A 22,661-nucleotide genomic window follows, 5' to 3' on the forward strand; every position below is an offset into this window, starting at 1 on the left:
TTACTAAACGTCTATGTGATGAATAATCGTAAAAGCAAAAACTCACTTAAGTATAACACAGCCAGTCCCACTGGGTGGTGCTGTCCATAAGACCTGTATCCTGGTGCGTCTGCGAGGCGTGCTCTCTGTCACCGCGGGCGGACAGTTGGTCATGAACTGTGTCTCGTCTTCATCAATGATCTAGAAACAAAAGAATGAGCATTCAGTATTAAATGGCTTTGCTTCTGAAAGGTCACTTTGAACTTTATGGCATCAAATAATGTTGGTGTTCCTAAAAATTCCCTGGAAAAAGAGACCCCAGATCAACCCAGGCAAGGGAATTCAAAAACAATGTTACAAGACCCAACAAGCCTCACAATGCAATACTGCACCTCTATGCTCTGCCAAGTAGCATAGACAATATATCAAACACAGTACACACAACAGCTTATTAGACAATGTGATTACTTATATTATTTTAGAAGAGTGTGCATTAAAAACCAGAGGCAGGTAGAGTAGCAGCACAGAACAGAGCAGGCATCGGTGACAACAGATTACACTCTTCAAGTTTATTGAAACTGACGAACAATTACACAAAACATGAAATATTCTGTAGGTTTTCAGAATAAAAGAAATGTAGTAGAAATTGATGTTTCAACAAAATGTGAAATAAAAGCAAAACACTTTTGCGTGCTGTCCTTGTATTTAATGACTTTCTACAGCGCATAAGGAGTGATCGTGTGTGCAGGCTTTCCTATTATTATAATAAACTATACAGAGTTAACTGGAAATTTCTATTTGCAAATTTGGTTTTGGAAACTCTTTCGTAAGCTGGTTAAAAATATTATATAATTCCCCAACAGCTTGTGTCAGAACAAATGACCAAACATCCTCCAGCTTCTGTCTCCTGAGGGGCACCAGGCAGGGGTGCACACTCTCCCCTTCACTGTTTGCAATTTTTATTGAGCCACTAGCAGCAGCAATTAGACAGGCTACAACAATTAAGGGCATAAAATGTAAGAATGTAGAACATAAAATCAGCCTTTATGCGGATGATGTGTTACTTTTTCTCCAAAACTCACAAACCAATCTCTCTGGGGTAATTGCATTGATAAACTCTTACTCAAGAGTCTCAGATTATTCAATTAACTGGTCAAAATCTACAGTTCTTCCGATTAATTGCTCCTTCCATAATTCTTCATCTACTCAACTGCAATCTGGAAATATTAAATATTTAGGTATCAATATCTCTCCTAAGCTTGCAGAATTAACTAAATTAAACCACATCCCACTTTTAAAGACAGTAGAAGGCGATCTGGCTAGATGGAAATCTCTACCCATATCACTCATGGGAAGGGCCGCTGCTATAAAAATGATGGTCTTGCCAAAAATAAACTATTTATTTTCAATGATCCCAAGTAAGCCATCACAAGATTGGTTCAGATCTCTAGACTTGTATATTTCTGAATTCCTTTGGCGTATCAGCTTAAAAACATTACAAAGGACCAAGGATAAAGGAGGACTAGATCTGCCTAACTTTAATCACTACTTTTTAGCCAACAGGCTTCAGTTCATCTCTAGATGGTTAAAACACACCTTCTTAGATGAACCCTGGATAGATGTAGAACAGGCACTATGTAATAATCTAGAGATTTCAGACCTACTATTTATCAGCTCAAACATCAAACGACATGAATGCTTTAAAAGCATCAACATCAGCTCTTCTCTAACAGCATGGTGGGAGTTTCTAAAAATAACAGAGTCTTCATTAATCCCATGCAAACGTACACCTATCTGGAACAATCCGGACATATTACAAAACAATAATATGATCAACTTGCCAGATTGGAGTTATAAAGTAATTAAATACTTGGAACATATATTGGAAGGAACAGACTTTATTTCATTTGACAGACTAGTTACACAATATGGGATCAACAAGTAAAGATTTTTGGAATATCAACAAATTAAATCCATAGTAAAAAAAGAAATTTAATCCCAGTGAAGCTGAATTACAAACACCACCAAGTGTGGTACAATGTTTTAATCTAAAAAAACCCAAATTATTGTCTAAAATATACAGAACACTTTCTAAAATAGATGAATCAATATCCCTTCCTATTGCAAAATGGGAAGTGGATTTATCGATCAGCTTAGACCAAAACCTTTGGTCTCAGATATGCTTTAAAACCTTTCAATGGATCAGAAATCCCAATTTGCAATTAATACAATACAAAATATTACATAGAGTGCACTATACTGGTCATAGGATGTTCAAGATGGGCCCTATGCATTACCAAGAAAACGGTCCTCATTAACTGGAAAAATAGAAATAATCTTAATTCTAACCAATATAAAAACCATCTAATAGATCACATTAGTCTTGATACAGCCTCTGCCATCACATTTGATCAATCCCTCTGGGCTCCTTTGATCGGCTTCATCACCTAGTGGGGGTGGGGGGTCATGGTCTGGTCCTGCCTTTGCTATTGTTGTTGATACAGGGGTAGGGATGGCCTTAGGGCATCTGGGGATTCCCTAGGGACGTTTTCCTGGAGGGCCTAACGCGGGGGTTGTGGCCATGACCTGGTTAGGGGCTCTGGTGGCTCTTAGATGGTGTTTTCCTTGTGGCTGCGTACAGCGGAGATGGGGGAGGGTCTGTCCTGGCGGACAGCTGCCCCTGGGTGAGTCCGGGACGGGCGTGGAGGCTTGGGGGTCTGGGGTCCTGGTTGTTGTGTCGCCGGGGTGGTGGGTGGGTGGGTGCATGGGGGCTCAGCCCCGGTGCAGGGGACCTCTGGTGCATCGGCCCAACTGGAGGGCTCTCTAACTGGCGGGGAGGCTGTTACATCTTTGCAGGAGGTCTCCTCTCTACAGGAGCACACTCTGCAGGTGGGGGAGATATAGGAGAGGTGGAGAATGACTCAACCTGGGTGTCTATTGTCTTGTGTAGTCTGGGAGAAGATTGGATGATGGGGTGGGTGCAGTTTTCTCTGCGGTGGAGTTGGGTGGGCTGCCCTGTGGGGCGGGTGGTGCTGCTTCTGTGGGCCCCGGTCCGGATGGGCCTGGGCCCCCTTGCCCTGGTGGGTTCCAGAGTGTGGGGGTGCCTACTGGGGTCAGTGGGGGAGCTGGCCCCAGGGAGGGGCCGCTTGCCCCTCCCTTTCTTCCTTCCCCATCCTCAGCTGCCTCCCTGTTCCCGCTCCACCACACCCACACACACGCAGAGCTTGGCATGCAGGTGTGTCACCAGGGTGCAGGAGGGGCACTCCCCCTCTGTCCCCTTCTGGCCGCCTGTGCCTCAATTTTATTCCCACATTACTCATACTCTCATAACACATACATATAGGGGCTTGGGTGTGGGCACGTTATACAGCGTCCAGAGGATGGTCTGTGTATTCAAACCCACCTCTGGCGCTGGTGCCCTACCCTCAATTTTAAATGCATATAGACACTGAGGGTTTTCGGGAGGAGCCGTGCTGCTCTCTGGCAGGAAGCACCATGCCCTCCTTTGTATGCACCAAATACGCTTATAGTATAAGTTGATGCACAGAATGAGAGGTCTCATCTTCATCACACGGCAAGAAAAACAAAATGTTTCATGTATTATATGATGGTGAAAACAGAGTGTAAATTTAGTTTTAATATGATTTGTTTTACCATTTATGCTTAATCTTAAGACAATACCAGAAATGACACCAGTTTGGGCTGAAAGCAAAGTTGTGGGAAAGCGGACAATTTGAGAGTCCCTGAGAGAGGCTTTGGATAATAACAAACTTGTGTATTCATGACATGTCTAGCACAGTCCCTTCGGTACTTGGACCTTGTCAGACATTTTAATAGACTAAACACACACGAAAAACAAAAGCACACATCCACACATGACCTCTGACCTAGTAGCTAGCATTCTACAGCTGCTTCGCCTCAACAATAACAATGACCTAACACCCAGTCCCAAAGTCCTGAGGACAAAAAGAGGGAGACAAGAGTCACAGACTCTCTTCTTCATTGGGTTGAGAGAAAGGCAGAGTTTTTTGACAGAGGAATCTAAACATATATTAAGAATAACGAGGTGGATTCAGGTGAACAGAACATGTACAAGGATGGCGCAAAGATGCAGTCTAGACATGAGGAAAACTCTGCTTAATTTCTGTAACAGTGCTGGTGAACATTTAACATTTAGAGAAAGAGCACAGCAGTTCTACAGAGTGTGTGATCCTCCTCATGTTATATCAGATTGTTTTGCCTATCGGACAGCACTGTAGTCTGTTTACAATAGAACCACAATTCACTTTCCACAATGTTTAGGAGTTATTGATGGGAATTTTTGTCCATTTGTTCAGAAGCTGCATAGACTTCCAAACAGAGGTCAGGATTCTGTGCAGGCCAGTAGAGTTCTTCTAGACTAAACTCACTCATCCATGTCTCTATGGACCTTGTTTTCTTTTGCACTGGTGCGCCGTCATGTTGGAACAGGAAGGGTCCATCCCCAAACTGTTCACACAAAGTTGGGAGGAGGCAATTTTCCAAACTGTCTAAGTATGCTGAAGCATTAAGAGTTCCTTTCACTTGAACTAGGAGGCTGCTACTTCGTGGCTGAGTTGCTGTCTTTCCACTTTCTTATAATACCACTAACAGTTGAATGTGGAATATTTAGTAGTGAGGAAATTTCATAACTGGGTTATAAAAGGTATCATCCTATCTGCCGGAATTCACTGAGCTCCTGAGAGCGACCAATTCTTTTACAAATGTTTGTAGAAGCAGTCTGCATGCCTAATCACTTCCACTGGGACACCAGAATTCAATCATTTGGATGGGTGAGTCAATACTTTTGGCATATAGTGTACATTATAGGTTAAAACATATCCCATGCATATTTAAGACAGTTACGTCTTAACCCAACCCAAAACAAGTCAAGATAGATATTTCAGATTGTCAAAGTGAACACAGCAAAGACCTAGTCCAAATTTAGGTAAGGAAAAAGCACCTGGGTCAAGAAAGTTAATTTCCATGTCAAGACACATAATTTTCAGGCCAAGGTCAACTGTAACTCATAATGGCAGTTCTCGTCTGCTCTCTGTCTGAAGAGTGAGTGAACTTGCTAACTCTGCAGAGTAAAGTGAAGACTGCCTTCAGATACTTAATTTGCATGTAGATGCACATTATCTAATTATAAGGGGAACTTGTCCCTGCTTGCCTTCTACTTTAGTGGTGTAAGTGCAACAAGATGCTAAAATCATAGTTGGACAAAGGATGGCTGTGGTGCTACCCGAGATCTATGTCAGAAAGACAAGAATACAGTTTTTTCATTTCTGAATGTGAATCTTCAAGTTGACTTTAAAGGTTGATCCACAGAAATGACATCATTCACTGTTTCTCAAGTTGGAAACTATAGCACTTTAACCTCATTTTATCCAGGCTGAAATACAACTTTCAGAGCATTTAATATCCAGCATGTAGAGCTGGGCGATAGAACGATAACGATATGTATTGCGAAATAACTTTTTCTCGATAGAAAAATTAAACTATTGCGATAGACCTCATCTATCTCTTGCTCTCTTAAAAAAAAGAAAAGAAAAGAAGAACAGCCAATCCAAATTAAGTAGCGCAGAGCCGAACCAATCACAGCCGCAGCGTCACGTCACGTGACTTGTTACGTACAGCACAAGTGCCAAGCCGCACATGTGTAGTTGTTTGGGAAGCAGCCAGCCGCCGTGTCGGTCGCAAACGAAATGGCTCTTAGAGCCGGATCTTTGACGTGAACGACGCGAGCCGGCTCCTTATCGCGAGCCGTGGGGTTTTTCTTTCTTTCTCTCACCCTCTCTCTCGCACTTTTTTTCCGCTTCACTCTGCACGCGAGCCTTGCGCTTTGCGCTGGGAAGAGGGGGGAGGGGCGGTAGGTACACTCGCAGTAGCACAGGAACAGAGCGGGAGGGAGAGAGAGAGAAAGAGAGCCAGGGACAACAACGTCACATTAGAAAGGTATAGTAATCATCTACAACTATTTTCAGTTGCGGATGATAAAGGATTCAGAAAGTTCAGAAAGCTATACAACAAGGAGAGATTGAAAATTTCCTTTTAGTTCTCAGTTTATTTGATATTGACAAAAGTTAGTCAATTTTGTCTGTTCTTCTGTAAAACAAACTAAGATTTATTTTTAGAATTAATATTTTGTTTTTTAAGTGGAATTGACAATTTAGTAGTCTGTTTTGTTTGTTCTATTTTGAAACTTAAACGCTTTAGCGGCTGCCTTTTGTGTAGTTTGCAATATTTGCCTTTATTTATCTGAAAAAGTCTCATGTTCCTTAAGTACATCTACCCTGTTGAACTTATTATGGGAAATAAATATTAAAATCAAGACAAGCTGCTGATTATTTCACATTTTACTTGTGAGCAACGGCACATTTAAATCTTACAAATATAATTATTTGGCTTATATCGTGATATATATCGTTATCGCCTGAAATGAAAAAAACATATCGTGATATGAAAAAATCTTATATCGCCCAGCTCTACCAGCATGACTACCTTGCAAACTTTTCAAAACACTCATTCCACCATTGATCTATTCAGCGTTTACACTGCATAATGAGCCTTTTATTATGGCCTAAAGAACAGATCAAAAATGAATGCATCACAGCAGTGCTTATTTTCAGAACAGTGCTGTCATGTTGACCCAGCACTTTACTCAGCATCACGGTCATGTCTTGTTTTTTTTGTTTTTTTAATACTTAAAAAAAATTTTAATTCTAACCAGACACTTTGTTAAGTCGATGCTTTTAACTGTTTGTAAAACATATATATATATAATCAGCCAATCACATGGCAGCAACTCTGTACATTGAAGGGGAAGAAAGGTGATTTAAGTGACTTTGAACATCGTTGGTCTCAGACAGACTGCTCTGAGTATTTGAGTATTTCAGAAACTACTGACATACTGAGATTTTCCCATGCTACCATTTCTAGAGTTTACAGAGAACAGTCTGAAAAGGAGAAAATGCCCAGTGACTGCAGGTCTTTAGGCTAAAATACCTTGATGATGTTAGAGGTCAGGAGAATGGTCAAACTGCTTTATGCTGATAGGAAGGCAACAGTAAGACAAATAAACCCTGGTTACAGACAAGTTATGCAGAAGACCATCTCTGCATGCACAACACATCAAATCTTGAAGCAGACGAACTACAGCGTTGGATGCCACGCCTGTCGGGTAAAACAGGATACTGAGGCTACAATTTGAAAAAGCTGACCAGATTTGGACAACAAAAAATTGGAAACATTTTGCCTGGTCTGATGAGCCTCAAGTTCTGCTGCCACATTTGGATTGTAAGGTCAAAAATTGACATAAATAACATAAAACCGTGGCTCTATCCTGCCCTGTATTAACAGTTCTGGCTGGAGGTGATGCTCAGTTGGTAACCCTAGTACCAGATGAGCATTGTTTAAAGATGACAGTATACCTGATTATTGTTGTTGACCATGTGCATCCTTTTATGATCACAGTCTGCCCATCACCTGATGGCTACGTCCAGCATGATAATATGCCATGTAACAAAGTCCAAACCTGATAAGAACAGTTGGGACTGGTGGAACAGCAGATTCACATCATGGATATGAAGTTGAAAAACATGCAGCAACTGTGGGATACGATCATGTCAATATGAAGTGCTATGCTAAAAAAAGGCAAGTCCCAAGTCTGGAAAAGGACACAGTTAAGAGAGATAAATGAAATGCCACTTCAAGATAATCTAATGTTAGAAGTCAAGAAGGTTAAGGTCACAAGTAAAGACTCCAGTCTGAAACACTGGCTTTAAAGTCACTGCACGAAAAACAGTCTGAAGACAGGCAAGTCTTAAATTAAGACAAGTATGCAAATCTGCAACTGCACTAATCACAGTCAGGCTTTAAGTCCAGAAAATAAAATCCCCATTACGGACAGCCTTGTAGATAAAAGTACAACTACTTACACAATGGTGATATTTCTGTCATGACTATTCTGTAAACAGTAAAGCTACTAACAAGGCAGACACATTGAACGTTCAACCCATATTGTTCAATCACCCAAAATGTGCAAGCAATGGAAAGACAGAACAAAAAACCCTGAAAGGACGAGTGAAGGCATGTGAGAAGACTCGCAAAGCAGCGTTTATTTTCACTGCACACCCCGGTGTCTGCGAGTGTCCACGCCACGGTTTGTCTGTCTCAATCTCGCTCTCTCAATCTCTTGCTCCATGTTGAGACAGTAAACACAGATGCTTCAGAGTCCCTGCACAAGCAAACGCAGAACTGTGCTTACACACACACACACACACACACACACACACACACACACAAAACAAAGAGACAGAGAGCTCAAGACAGACAATGCAAACCCACGATCCCCAGAGAAATCTGACAATAAGAGTGATATTAGTGTGCAATGCTGTGCGTGTTGGGGTTTTTTTGGTTTCGGTTGGTGTGTGCACAGACTTTGCAAGTTAGTAATTAAATGCAAAGCAGTTACAAAGGAGTGAATACAGTTAAAACCTTTGGGACTTGAGTGCAAAGATAAAACTTTTCAGAGGAAAAACATAAGCAGACAGAAAGATAGATTGAAATGTCACATCAACACTTGAAGACGAGCTTATTTCAGAAAGTAACAAAGTTCTCTTGTCTTGATGAAGACCTCGGAGGCACCGACATTTTGCCTTGAGCTTTCCATCAATCAAAGCTGTGCTATTACTGCAGAACACCGCCGAGATCTTGGGGCTAACACCAATATTGCATCATATTACATTTTTTGTCTGAGCCACCCAACCAAGGGAGAAGTGTCACAAATCCAAACAGCTCCTCTGTAAAAGAAAAAAAAATCAAACATATGTGTGTGTGTGTGTGTGTGTGTGTGTTTGTGGCTCTATTTCCTATCAAATGGGGCCAATTCTGTGGCTTTTGGCATTCAATTACACAAAATAACGCTGAAAAAGAGGGAGTGCATTGTTCATTGGGTCTATTTCATATAAAAAAAGAGCCCCAAAGCTCTTTTTAAAATCTCCTTCTTTTACAGTGATATCCACATTTATAGAGCACTAATGGTTTGCGGGGGTCATTTCAGAGAAACTCTTAAAACCGTTTTGCTGTCACAGTGATCAGACCAAAGAGTCTTCATCTCTTGTTTGTGTTCATGCACACTAGAAATGGTCTGCCAGGTTTTTTATGAAGTCTCAAATGATTTGCTTCCTGCCCTTCTTTCAGTTTGTTGTGTTCTCTTTTCTCACATTATTGACATGTGGCGATAAAAGCGCTGAAAACATCAGACAAGTCTGTCACCTTGACAAAACAGCATATTTAGGGGGCGCACTTAATGACTGACCCACAGTAAAAAGACTTTGTATGACAGAAAACTGTTTTTAACCTGTTTCTCAAACTTAATTATATAGTCACTGACTTTTCGATCTCTACAAATAGACATTTGCATATGAATGTGCAGAATCTGTAGGCAGCAGGCAAAATCCTGGTACTGCAAGCTTTCTGGGTACTCTCTATACTCCAGCTAGTATTGACCAAACATTTGAATATAGATCAAAATATGAAATCATGGGCCATAATGCAACCACAAAAACCCTTGGCTTGATATCACAGTAGATTTTGAAGAATGTATTTGCATTGTTACAGTCAGGCTGTAAACAATGACTGGCACACAAACAGGAAGTCTTGACCTGGATGCTTTGATGATGTTAGATATCAAATATCTGAATATGTGATGGTTACACAGGAAGACTGGTGACAGCACCCAGTGATAAGTCATCAGACGATAACCAATGGGTTACCAGATTGCTGGCTTCACTTCCATGGTAACCAGCTGTTTCATTCTGTGTATGCGTGAATCTGGAGAAGTTAAAACCAACAAAAATAACTAAATAAATACATTTAAAAACAGAACATTAGACTTTTTCAGTAAGTTACCTCTATCTATCAGTCAGTAAGCAGCTGACCTTGGTTTTAGTCAAACAAAATCTCTGGTACAATGAATTTTAAGCATATACAAACAGTTCAAATGGGAACATAAAAGGTGAATAACTGTATGAAAGGTTACTGGTTTATTCCAGATGGCAGGAAGCCTCACCTAGAGTCCATGGTAGCAATTTAACTTGAATAATACCTTATCCAGTCATTTTTGTAACAGATAAACATGTTTAATGTGCATGCATATGCATATTCATTGGGTCCCTTTGTGTATGTATGTGCCTGTCTTCCGGTCTCTTTTGGCCCTCAGAGTTTGTTTAGGCTATTGCCAGCACGAAACAGCATGAATAAACTATACAGGCTCCTGCACAGACCCAAACTGAGTCACAGAGAGTGGAGACCACTGCAGTCACCCTCGATCACTTTTTCCTTCCAAACACTAAAAATGAAGTGGTGATATTTTCCGTGACAGCAAACAGTGGCAATTAGTTTTTCCTTTTGCAAGTAATTTTGCCTGAGCTATTATTCCAGTAATGTAGATTAAACCACAATTTCACACAATACTGTGTCATTAGGAATTTGTCAAGTGGGAGGAAATCTTTGGATCCTAATTTGGTCTTCATTTTTGGAGCTTCGTTGTGCTATTTTTTGCACACAACTTCCCAGAGATCGACCGTCAGTCAAACAGAGTAATTAGTATAATGTCAGAGGGCGAAACTTTACTTCAAAAGAAGAAGAAGAGTTTAATTGCAAGACCTGGTACCTCTATTTTGTGTTCCATCAAACAAGCTATTCACTGGTTGTTTTGCAGTGGTGTTGCTGCAGTAGTGTTTTCTATTATTGGTTTTGGGGTCCAATATGTTTTTCTGGTTTATCAGCAAATAAAATGTCAAAAACAACCAATGTATCAATAAGGAAATATTACCAGTTTGGTAATCGCTTATAACAAAAATATAAGCATGAGCACATAATATTTTGATTTAGGTAATAAAAATAAAAAATAGCGCTTTGGGTGTGCATATGTTAGAGGACAGTGATGTATGTTTTTTCTCTTTTAGGCTACTTTTATCTTGTATTGTATCCTGAACACTGAAATATCTGTCACGAAGCTTCTAATATGAAGTGTTTTTAATGTTTGAACCTGTTTGAATAACATCATTCAGGTGTCACTAAATGTAATTTGGGAGTTTGTAGAAACATTAGTGGATCTCCTGTTTGTTGCCCATAGCTGGCTGTGAATCAGATTATTGCCTTTGATTTTAATACATACCTGCAGCATTACACAGCATCCATAAACAAAGAGTGATATGTGCATTTGCAATAAAATCTTTTACGCCAGATGGATCAGAATCTGAAGGTAAATAATCCTGTGTTCTCTACGTTTTAAACATGTCAGCTGTTAAACAGACTCCAGATTTATTTGTCGGGAACGTTTGTAATAAAGCAAACATACTCTGGATGAATCCTATGTTCCATGTGAGCTGTCAGTATTCATCTTGAGAATAGCCGCAGGACCCACAGTCCCGTCAACGGCTGACTGTTAGCACTGTTGCCTCTCAGTAATGGCTCATTGGTCGTGGGTCCAAATCTAGGCTGGGTCCTTTCTGTATGGAGTTCAGCTTCCTCCCAAAGACATGCATGAGGGTTAGGTTAGCTGGTGAGTCTAAATGGTTGTCTGCCAATATGAGCCCTGCAACATATGGCGCCTTTGCAGGGTATACCCCGCCTTCCTCTTAGTGCTTAAAATCTGATACTTTGTTACTTTTAATTTTACCAAATAATAATATGTGCCTGTGTTTTCAGTAGATTAGTTGCCCCCTCATCAGGGCTGCTTGTTGGCGACACATCAGATTTGTGCATTTCTTGATCGATGACATTGGTCATAATTGAAAAAAACTGACCCGTCTTGAAATTTTCGATTACCTGTTGTGCATTGTAAGTCCGACTCCTGGCAATGCCAGCTCTAGATGTTCTTATAAGAGTGATGGTTGTGAGGAACCAAGTATGAGATCAGTTCTTCTTTTTTTTGAAGATTAACCTACTGGGAACTAGAGCAGGGCGATATGGCCAAAAATATTTATCACGATATACATTTGAAAATTTGCGATAACGATATAACTGACGATATAATTGATGCGAGACAAAATACAACTCCACAACATTACTAGCTCAAAAAGACAACCTTCCATTTATTTTCACTTAAACAAGAAGCTGGTTTTTATGTGCATTAAAACTATATAAAAATTTAACAGTGCAAATGCAAATTCCTTGCTGAAAGTTTAACCAAAAGGCATTTCCAGTAGAAATGGGCTGACATATCCTGAGCATAACCATGTATAATATCCACTTTAGTTAAAAAGAGGTGCTTTGCAACAGTAAACTGCAGTGTGCAGTACCTATTTTTCGGACCATAAGGTGCACGGGATTATAAGGCACATTAAGCGAAACAAAGCAGTCAGATAAATCAAACTTTATTAAACTCATTCTTCTTGCTTCCTCCACTTCTGTACCATTGATTCATTAATGCTGTATTCTATCACAGCTGCTCTTATTCCCATGTTGTTGCAGTATATTAATGACTAACCTCATATTGTGGATGGATTATCTCAGTTGTTCTCCTGACTGAAGTTTGGTCCGTTTACAGCATCCTGCCATGCGATTGCATTTGTCTCTAACTATCAGGAACCTTAACGTTAACTTTTATAAGTGGAAAAGTTAGTGTTCGTCCTCCAGCTTTACTGTTTATGTTATGCTAACATAGCTGTGTCGCTAGCGATCACGTAGCACATCATTATACACCAGGTAGCCCAACTTCAGTAACCCTACAAACGTCACTGCTGTTTAGTTTCCTGTCTTCATTTATGTTGGAAGTGATAGCAGAGCTGTACGTTTGAATTTTTTCAGAAATCTCTCAGTCAGAACATGCTATATCATGCTTAGGTAACTAGCGAAACTAGCGAGCTAACTTCCGCTAGCTTCCTGCTAACTTCTAACTCCGTTAAATGTAATAATTTATGTTTTCATGGATGCCTGGAAGTTAAACTTCATAGTTACACCTGGTAAAGCAGCAACGCTGATCGTTTTATTAAAGATGAAAGGATTTAGACAGTTTTTAACTCTCAGTGATGCTGCAGTGTTCGTTTGGCCTGAAACATACGGAGTTTAGGACCCAGATTACTCCCAGATTTAAGAGCATCTTAGTCCGACAAATAATGCAATAATGACGGCCCGCTTGCATGTTCTGCAAAATAATGTGCTTCGTCGTGTGTCTGACGGACAAACACCAAACCAGTTCCACATCACTGAAGTTGCACCATTTTTACAAACCAATTCTGGTTCATCTGTTTCACTCAACAATCGGCCATGTGCGTATGAAAACAAAGGCACTGCGCATGCGCGTTTTACTCATATTCTATCGCGATATTTCATTTTCCTATCGTTGCCTAACATTATACCGGTATTACCGTGAACGGTATAATATGGCCCAGCCCTACTGGGAACCAGTTTTCTGTTGTTTAAGTTTAATCAGTGATGGAGCTGTAATTACTTATGCCAAATAAATGTTTCCTGCAGACAGATATTTAAAATTCACATTCCTTGCAGCAGAATAAAGTTACCAGACACCAAAGTGCAGCAAATGCTCTTGCTCAGTATTTGGATATTGCTTGAATAACTATAATGTTAGATTAATTGCGATGCAGATTTGCATAACGATCATTTATTTATATGTTTTGGATGGCTATAAAATGCCCTAAAATGATATGTCACCTACTTGTGAGAATTCATTTTGTCAGACACTCTGAATCCCCAAAGAATCAAAGAGGCCTGTACTCATTGTCTTGATGCATAATGTATTTAATAAGTCTTAATCAGAGCAGCGCCCATTATTTATGCAAACCTCAAGCATCTGAAGCAACCAGCTTGCCAGGCATAATAAATAGAAGTTGTGTAAACTGTTGGAAGTTCCTTGAAGTCAATAAGCACACAGTTGTCCTTGTAATCTTCTGCCCATGAGAAAATAGAGATGGGCTGTTAGAGGCGGTGCTTGGGCTTTGGGTGCTAACAGAAGCAATAATTACTGCAAGATTACTTTAGAGGGTGATTACACTACATATCAGGTCACCATCATTCCAACCCTGCACACATCCTTCACACCCTTTTCTTTATAGCTCTCCAAGTTCTACTTGGCTTGTGTAATTGCCTCTGACTCAAGCCTATGACTTTAAACGGATTGAGTTTGTTTATCCCCAGCTAAACTCAGAACCCCGGATAATCTGTGCAAGAAAAAAAGAAGAAGATAATATCTCACGTCTGCTCAACGCTTCGCTTATCCAAACAAGCTCCGTTTGTCTCCCTGAGCAATAACACGTTGCTGGCCTAGATAAATATGACCCACGTCCCACAGTAACACAAGGAGGGCTGGGAAAAACACACACGCAGTCCCACTCTTATACCCGTATGCCCATTCAGCGCATGTATAAGCACAAAGGCACACATTTCAGAGCAAACAATGAGCGCCGGGTGAGTGCGATACCGAGTCTCCCTCACAGATGCACACTGGCAGCACATGTTCTCCAAGGTCTGACACATTAAGGCAGAAGTCCTTTAATGGTAGTAATGGGGACAAAGAGAAGATTATTGCTTAAGCAAAAAAACTATGAGCACCAGCTCTCAGTTGTGGTGTTTTAGTGAAGCAGCAGGCGGGCACATTCCAGGACAGCTGCCAGAGACAACGGAGCACCGGAGAGCAAGGAGAGAGAACAGCCGTACAGGGAAACACAACTGTGTTCATTTGGCTTCTCTTTCCATGCGCAATAACAATCATGACTTTGCAGAACTAGCAGCATAATTAACTTGAGGAAAATAAAGTTTCAGGCATTGTTGTGCATAACTCATTTCAAGTATTATTATGTAAACCTCAATGATAAAGAGAAGCCTGGCTTGATGGATTTAGGTCATTTAGATAAAAAGCCAGACTCACTGTCATGCTGCATCTTCTCTTATCGACCCGCTATTATAAAATGGGACACAAAGGACAGCGTATTTAATGAATGAAGTCATCTTAAAAACTTGTTTCTGTTACTAAGTGAATCCAAAGTAAAGTTTGCATTTGGATAATCAAGTGAACTATGCTACGTGTCTGTTTTTCTACCCCCACATCGACTTTTCAGAACTTTTCCAAACCAAGCAGTCTTTAAACACTTGACAAGGTTCTGACAAGAGCTTATCTCATTGCTCCTTAATCATTTCCCACATTTTTGGGAAAAGTGGAAATCACAACTGTCAATTAAAGAACAAAGAGAATCTGATGGATTCTACCAATATGTATCAAACAGATTGCAAAGGCAGATTGTCAACTTTAATTCAGTTCAAGCTCAGCCCACACTGTTCCAGTTTCTGCTCTCTGCCTACTCCCTGGTCTCAGCCTCACTCCAGACTCTGCTGGGACTCTGAGGTTGAGACAGGGAGGTGTTTTTTTATTGTGCAAGGAGCAGAAATCACACAGAAGTTTGAACTGTTTAAACCAAAAAGCTAGTTAGCTGAACTGCATGACTGCCCAGCTGACTTTCGGTGAATTGGATGTCACCGAATGTCCTTCATCTGAATTCAGACAAAACCAAGGTCCTATTGGGAGCGACCAAACAATGTGGGGTGTTTCTGGAATCTTTGTTTTCCTACAAGCTGGTTTGTGAGCTAGAAAGAAAAATCCACATTTATAAAGTTTACTTTTTCTGCCTTAAGAGGTTTTCACAACACTTTCATCCTCAAGAACTCAATTTTTCAGACCAGCACACAGCTAGTTTCAACAGTTGGTGTTTTTCTCTTTCGTGTTCAATGTTTTTAATGGATGACTTTTTGGGGTGTGTGTTGTTGTTTATCCTCTGGCTGCTGTTTGTCATTTATCATTTGCAAAGAATGTTCATTAAAAATGTTCTTGTTAGAGAACTTGGAGAACAAACCTAGAGGCAACTCTGCTGCAGGAGGCAAAGACAGGCATGTGAGACTTCACACTATATAGAATTACCAGAGCAAAAGCAGCCCAGTAAATGAACCAATGAACCAATGAACCAGTAAACAAATATATTAAGTATCAGTTCAATCTCTCCCTCTCCTTTTAGTCTCTGCGGGGCAGAACAAATGACTGTGAATGAACAATTCACCTGAAGAATGTTGGAAAAAACTGATATTTCAGCAAAGCCTGGACATTTTTATGCGTTTCTTTAAAAAGATGCTTTAAAAGAAAACGAATGTCACAACATGGATTTATTTAAAAGTACATTTAAAGTTCATCTATAAAAAATAAACAAAGAGGACTTTTCCCTGTATTAAATTTGTCATGTCCAAGACAAATGGAATAATGTTCAGAATCACCTGTGTTTGGGACCCACCACATTGTGCAGTGTGCAACCAAGAACCCAGGTTGCATGTGGGGGATGAACTGATAAATGAAATTTTTATGTCTAGGTTTAATTGTTTTTATTTTTTAGCACCTTGAAGTGCATCTGCAGTATAAGAAATAAAGGGTTTTTTTCCTTCTCTTGAATCCTTTTGTCAGTGGTTCTAACTTGTGGGGCCAGCCCCACTGATGGGGTGCAGAAACACTGCAGGTGAGGCTTGGACAAACAGGTGGAAAATATAAATTGAAGGTAAGGTGAAGGATTTTTTTTCTTAGAAACAAAACAGGCAGGGATTTCCTGACCGTTATTCAAGTAAAGTTCAACTTGAATCCGTCTTTTGTTGTTGTTTGATGTGAACTTTTTTGGGTGTTGAAGTGAGGCAAGCTGGAAAAAGTGAGTGTCTTTAAATGAAGAACGGCAAATATGGCTCGTTTCGGACAAAGAGTGAACTAAGGGGCTGTACCAAGATGCTAACCCCAACTCGTCCCGGCAGATGGCCCCGCCCCTCCCTGAGCCTGGTTCTGCCAAAGGTTTCTTCCTTTTAAAAGGGAGTTTTTCCTTCCCACTGTCGCCAAAGTGCTTGCTCATAGGGGGTCATATGATTGCTTTACAATATAAAGCGCCTTGAGGCGACTGTTGTTGTGATTTGGCACTGTATAAATAAAATTTAATTTAATTTAATTATATCCCAATTCATAAGAATTATTTTGGATTGTGATTCATGCAAAGCTACTGAGATAGCAGACAGCATTACTATTACTATAACAATCCTAAACACTGTATTTAGCTGAAGCATTATGTAGCCCTTAGTGATGTTTAAGAAGTTTAAAGACTGCCTCGCATACATCCATGTTTATTAGCACATTTGGTCGCCTGTGCCACTGATTTGCTATATTCATTGCAATGACAAATGTTAATGTACAATAAAGCTGTCAGTAAATACTAGAAATTCAATCACAGAAACACAATTTTCCAAAAAAAAATGCATTTGAATGTGAAACTTAAATACATTTTTAAAAAGAGCACAACCAACAGACCTCTGTTTTCCAAGTTCAACAGAATGAGAAGCTGGGATTCCACCAGAGAAGCTGTTAGACCCACCTCTGTAGGGGAGTTAACAACCAATAGCCCACCATAAGGCATACTATGTGTGTCAATACCAGAACAGCTATTTGTCATAGGCATAGGTCAAGCTTTTGCTGACTCAGTTTTCATATACACCGCTGCCAGAGCAGAGAAAGCGGTGACTGATTCAGCGTACCATAATTGGTAGTGGATGAATATCAGCGGAACAAGTTAAGGTAAACTGTGTTAAGTCATAGCACTTGCCTGAAACTTACTGTTTTAATTTTACTTGTGAAGGTCTTTAGTTCTACTAACTTTCGAGGCGCTTTCAGCCTGTTAGGCTGCATAAATAACAGTTAAAGGCTGTAGTAATCTAATTACATACATGAGCTAGTTTGTCAGTTTGTGCCTAAAAAACAGAAAACTCTCTGATGATTAGGCCTGATGGGCAGATGGAGGCGGTGGTGGTGGGGTGGTCAGGAGTCACAATATTCTAATGGTTTGATTTTGTAGTGTGAAACCAACAGCAGGAATAAGCATCGCACCACCCACATACTTGTTTTCATTTCAGTCACCGTCTGATACCAGCTCAAAAAAAAGCCACTTTTAAAAACATTGCTCTCCTTGTGGTCAAACTCTCCTCGGGGTGTCTTTAATTAGTGTGTTTTGAAGTAAATAAGACAAATGCTGAAAAAAAGAGAGAGAAGTCGTTCCGCATAGTGTTACGGATTTAAGATAACTGCTTCAAACGTGGGAAAGTTCATATATGATTGGCTGTCCAGATTCCAACTTTCACTCTTTCTACTGGGATCATCGGGTTTCCACTAAGCTGTTTAACCAAAGCCATGGAGGTCCAGCAAACACAGATGTTCCTAGCATGATTGAAATGGAAGCTTGTGGTTTAGGACAAAGAGACTGATAAATAACTGACACTCACTGGCTAAAACAAGTGGCTAAACCTTCTCAGTCCTCTCTTTAAACCCATGGTTACATGAAAGTGGCCTCTCGCTCATGTTTGGTAAGAGTCTGGTTAGGATCAGCGTGTGGAAACACAGCTACAGATGTGTGTTCCTGTTTACACTGAACAGGAGGTAATTGAGGAAGTCTGGCCCTCTCTTCAGGAGCTCTCTGCCGCTCAGTGGGAGTTGTGTTACTACTGAACCAAACATTTCACATCTCGCTCTCTTAACTCTCCTTGTTTATCTCTTTTCTCTCCGTCCCTATATGCCTCTTTCTCTCCTCCTCTGCCTTCCCCTTCTTCCGCTGAAAGAAATATCTGCTATTTAGCGGGGAATGATGCCATGTCTGCCTCACCCTGAAAGAGCTGCACCAAAGCGGCAGCAAGAATCTCTTTCTTTTTCCACCACAACAGCTTTCTAGCTTCATCCAGGGAAGCTGTGTTGCATCTGTCAGCAATACCTCCTTTAACCTCCGTATCAGAAGACAGCAGGGAGCAGCTAAGTCGACTCCCATGTGCATTAAAGCATACAAATGAGTTCATCTTTTGGGAACTTTCCCAAGGAGCAAAGAGCACATTCGGTATGCAGCAATCCCACCTCCTTCTCTCCACACCTGCTTAGCCTTACCTGGAACTGCCCGGTGTAGTCGTCATCTGTGGTGCCCTCTCTGCCCTCTTTCAGTGCGATGAGAGTGAAGCCTCTGAAATAAGCAGGGCTGGTTGCCAGGAGGACCACTGTAAAAGATGTGTGCATTGAAACTCAACAATAACACAAAAGAGGCGTTTTCATTGTTACATCAGGGTCTTGCTGTTACAGAGGGTCACCCAGGGAAACATGTGAAAGCAGCACTCCTTTGAGTATTGGACTGATGTGGAAGAGTGAGGGATATAAATAGTAGTTTAGCATCTCACAGCAGAATAAAAAAAGACTATAAATCTATAAATCTTTTTGGAGTTTTGTGTGGGGAACAGGCCAGGAACAGGAGCCAGATAATGAGATGTGGGTGAAATTTTATTTGGCTCAGCCTTACCTTGACTTTCATACTATTTGTCTTAAATTTGCTCCTGGCGCTGAGGAGAAGTGTCAATATTATCAGCTTTATCTGTTTGGTTTTTTTAGTCAACTTATTTCCTACTTAAGTGCCATGAAGGCTGGGGGATATTTCTTCTTTGGTGGTGTCCTTCATAGGACCCTGATAGCTGATTAAAATTTAGACATGGATTGCTGAAATGTGGTGTCACTGCCAAAAACATTGCATGATCAGGGGTATGATCACAGCAGGGAGATTTTAAAACAAGGTGACCTTTTTTTTTTAATTTTTACAATCCATGTTTTAAATGCCTGCAGCAAAACTGCAGCACATTAGGTCACATCCAACACCCTTCCACTGGACTCATTTCAATTTTTAGAAAAAAAAAAAGAAGCTTTGGACTTAAAACATGCGAGTGAATTGTGAATTGTGATTACAATTGATTAGTGATTCTTCTAAACTCATCAACAATCTCTGTGCCACAGGCCAAAGAGGCCTTTTTTGAAACGTGCTCATATTCATCTGATAGGAGGAGTTTAAATTTGTAGGGGTCAGCTTAATTGGTGCCAGATCTGTGTGAGTCTCCGTGTGGATACTTGTATGTTAGTATGTGTTTGCGTCCATTTCCTGGCAACGAGAGAAGAGGAAGTGAATATAGGTCAGACATTATAACTCTAAATATCCTTATCAAACCAGTACTCTCCCAGAAGGGGCCAGAGGAAGCAGACTGGGTTTGGAAAATTGCGTCCTTCAGGCTACAATTTTCTAATAAAATGTGATTGCTGTGGTTATTACCTTGATGCCAGTGAGAACATGTGATTACACATAGTTCTGGTTTTGGAAGTAAAACACAGCAGAAATTGCGAAGTACACGTGCCTCCGTTTCAACTTGACAAACAATCCACTTGCTAAATTTTCTAAGGTTTGCGCGCTAATTGCGCAAAGTCTCAAAACAAGCCAACTCTACCTCTGTAAGTGCTGCCAGGCCGGTAGGTATCCGGGTCTCCCTCCACTCTGAGCCTGAACTCATGGTGCCCATCCCTCCGGGTCCCCTGGGTCTGCGCCCGGAGGATCCGCCCGCAGTACCCGTCCGACCTCCCTCCGGAGGGCTCCTCCACGAACGCGATGGCGTTGCACACAAAACTCGAGACGAAATAGTACTGCAAAAGCAGCAGATGCAGATACATCCCCATCTCGGAACTGCAGCCCGGAGATGGAGCGTACGCTGGCAGTTCAATCAAAAAAAAATACACAACCCAGTAGGGGAAAGGCGAAACAGCGGACAGAAGAACAGTTCCTGCCCCCTCCCCCGGGAACTCCCACTGAACTACGGCAGCGTCACAGTCAGTGGTAAAGGTGAAGAGAAGGAGACGAGTCCATCCTGAAGTGAGGAGAGCGCGCGTCTGGGGCGCACCACGGTAAAGCGGTCCTGAGAGGGGAGAGTGAATGAAGAGCTGCTGCCGCTGCTGCTGTTCCTAAATCAGTCAGTGGTGCTGATAGAGAGACTGAAAGCAGACTTGAAGGACTTGAGGGAAAGTCCAAACGGTAGCTTAATGAGGACTGTTTACCTCCCACCCTCCTTCCTCCGTTCGCCTGAAACACGCACAGTAACACTCAGTCTGTGTGGCTCTCGTGGGGGAAATTACAAATGTTTTGCCTGGTGGTCTAATGTAAAAACAGGTTTTAAACACTCTTAAATACACCAGGAAGTCGTTACAACCGTAAAAGTCTAGTTACTTACAAAGTGAAGCAAGAACAGACCTGTGAGTCTTTTTCCTGAAATGCTATGCGCATTTTATCCACATTGGCCCAATGTGAGCGATATCATTTGCTTCTTTCATGTACTTTGTGTATTTGTCCATTTGGCTGTAGTTTAATATGAATGAAGGTGTGCCACATAAACACAACATTAAAGTCTCTGAAGCTTGACCGTCAGACAACAATGAACCGTAAAAATGCTTAAGTGATCATTTCAATTGCGTCATTTTCATCATAATTTAGTTCACTGTTTTATTCCATCATTTTCCCTCACACATCTAGTTCGCGTAAAGCACCAATTCATCTCCCCTCGCATCTACAAACACACTAACCACAACCGCTTTCTAATTATTTATGGAAGCCAGGCAGCTTGTTCCGTCCAGCAGGTGACGCCAAAGTATCTTTGTGCCTTAAGCTACTTGGTAAACTTGTCACTCTTCTCATCACTGCACTCTTTTACTCTTCCATCTCGTCAAGTTTTATTATAGTATGGAGAAAAGTATGAGGGATTATGGAAATGCGGCGGGGTGTGGGGTGTGGGTTTTAGGGCTCATATTAAATGTGTAGTTTGGACTCAGCTGAAGCAATAAGTTTAAGTTAGATGATATTTTGATCCATTTCCCTTTTTTTCATTTATCTTGTTCCTTTATGACGTTTTACAGCCCTCATTTTATTCTGTCTGACATATAAAGCAACTCTGAGTAACTTTAATTTCTGCTTTTATTTAACCGATATCATCAATGACAGCTTTTTTGGAGAACAAATGTACGCGTGGGTGTGTGTTTAAATAATAAATGACACACAGAATTGAGCTGGACAAAATAAACTTGTACTCAACTTGCATGCTATTATAATTGACATGTTGTATCTGCATGCCAAATATGTGTGCATGTATTTATACCTAGGGAGTATTACCTAACTCAGAGTAGAGCTGGAAATAGTTAAATTAAACGGTATTGCCTGTGATGGAGCCCATCTGGAGGTACTCTGCTTTATAAGCTATCTGACGGATGTCTGACGTCTGTAGCAAAGCTTTGACCAAGATGTGGAGTCCGAACAACTCATCAGCCACTCAGAATGAAAACAGCCTGCTTGTAGGCTAGCCAGAAACATTCCTGCAGTGGAACAAAGCTTTTCAGGAGAGAGTATTGGTTTAAAATGTCCTAGTCTGGTCCTCTGGAACATGTTTTTCTTAATACTGTAGAATAGCAAGAAGCAATTTAATCTCATTAAGTATTTACATTAAATGTGGTTATGCAAGTTTTACCAGTGAAGTCAGAAGAATTCAGCAGAGTAGTAGTATGAAATGAGTTCCTTTGTCTCCTGACTATAAGTTAATACGAGAGTGTAAATATTTCCTTTGTGTAAAAAGTCCTGTAGCCACTGCATCTGTCTTGTCTAGTCAATCTGCCTGCCTAAATAAGACTTGCATGAAGGTAATAAGGTTCTAATGCAGGAAGTATAGGCCAAAAGGGTGTATTAAATATGAAAATTGCACTGATCTTAGAGTGTGGAAGTCATTTCCTCTAATGGACCATA

General features: G+C 40.8%; 1 protein-coding gene across 1 annotated transcript in view; it reads right to left on the reverse strand.

Annotated features, from left to right (window-relative positions):
* Positions 1-20,858, reverse strand: part of LOC134630417 (spondin-1-like) — a 110,991-nt gene extending 90,133 nt beyond the window's left edge. Inside the window, exons 1-3 of the mRNA XM_063477684.1 lie at positions 20,332-20,858; positions 18,962-19,068; positions 47-180 (exon numbers count right to left, since the gene is read on the reverse strand). Of these exons, the coding sequence (XP_063333754.1) occupies positions 47-180; positions 18,962-19,068; positions 20,332-20,557 (467 nt within the window). The 5' untranslated portion in view covers positions 20,558-20,858. The remainder of the gene's footprint in view (positions 1-46; positions 181-18,961; positions 19,069-20,331) is intronic.
* Between the last annotated feature and the right edge of the window lie 1,803 nt (positions 20,859-22,661).

This window comes from Pelmatolapia mariae, linkage group LG7 (assembly GCF_036321145.2).
Source record: "Pelmatolapia mariae isolate MD_Pm_ZW linkage group LG7, Pm_UMD_F_2, whole genome shotgun sequence".
NCBI lineage: Eukaryota > Metazoa > Chordata > Actinopteri > Cichliformes > Cichlidae > Pelmatolapia > Pelmatolapia mariae.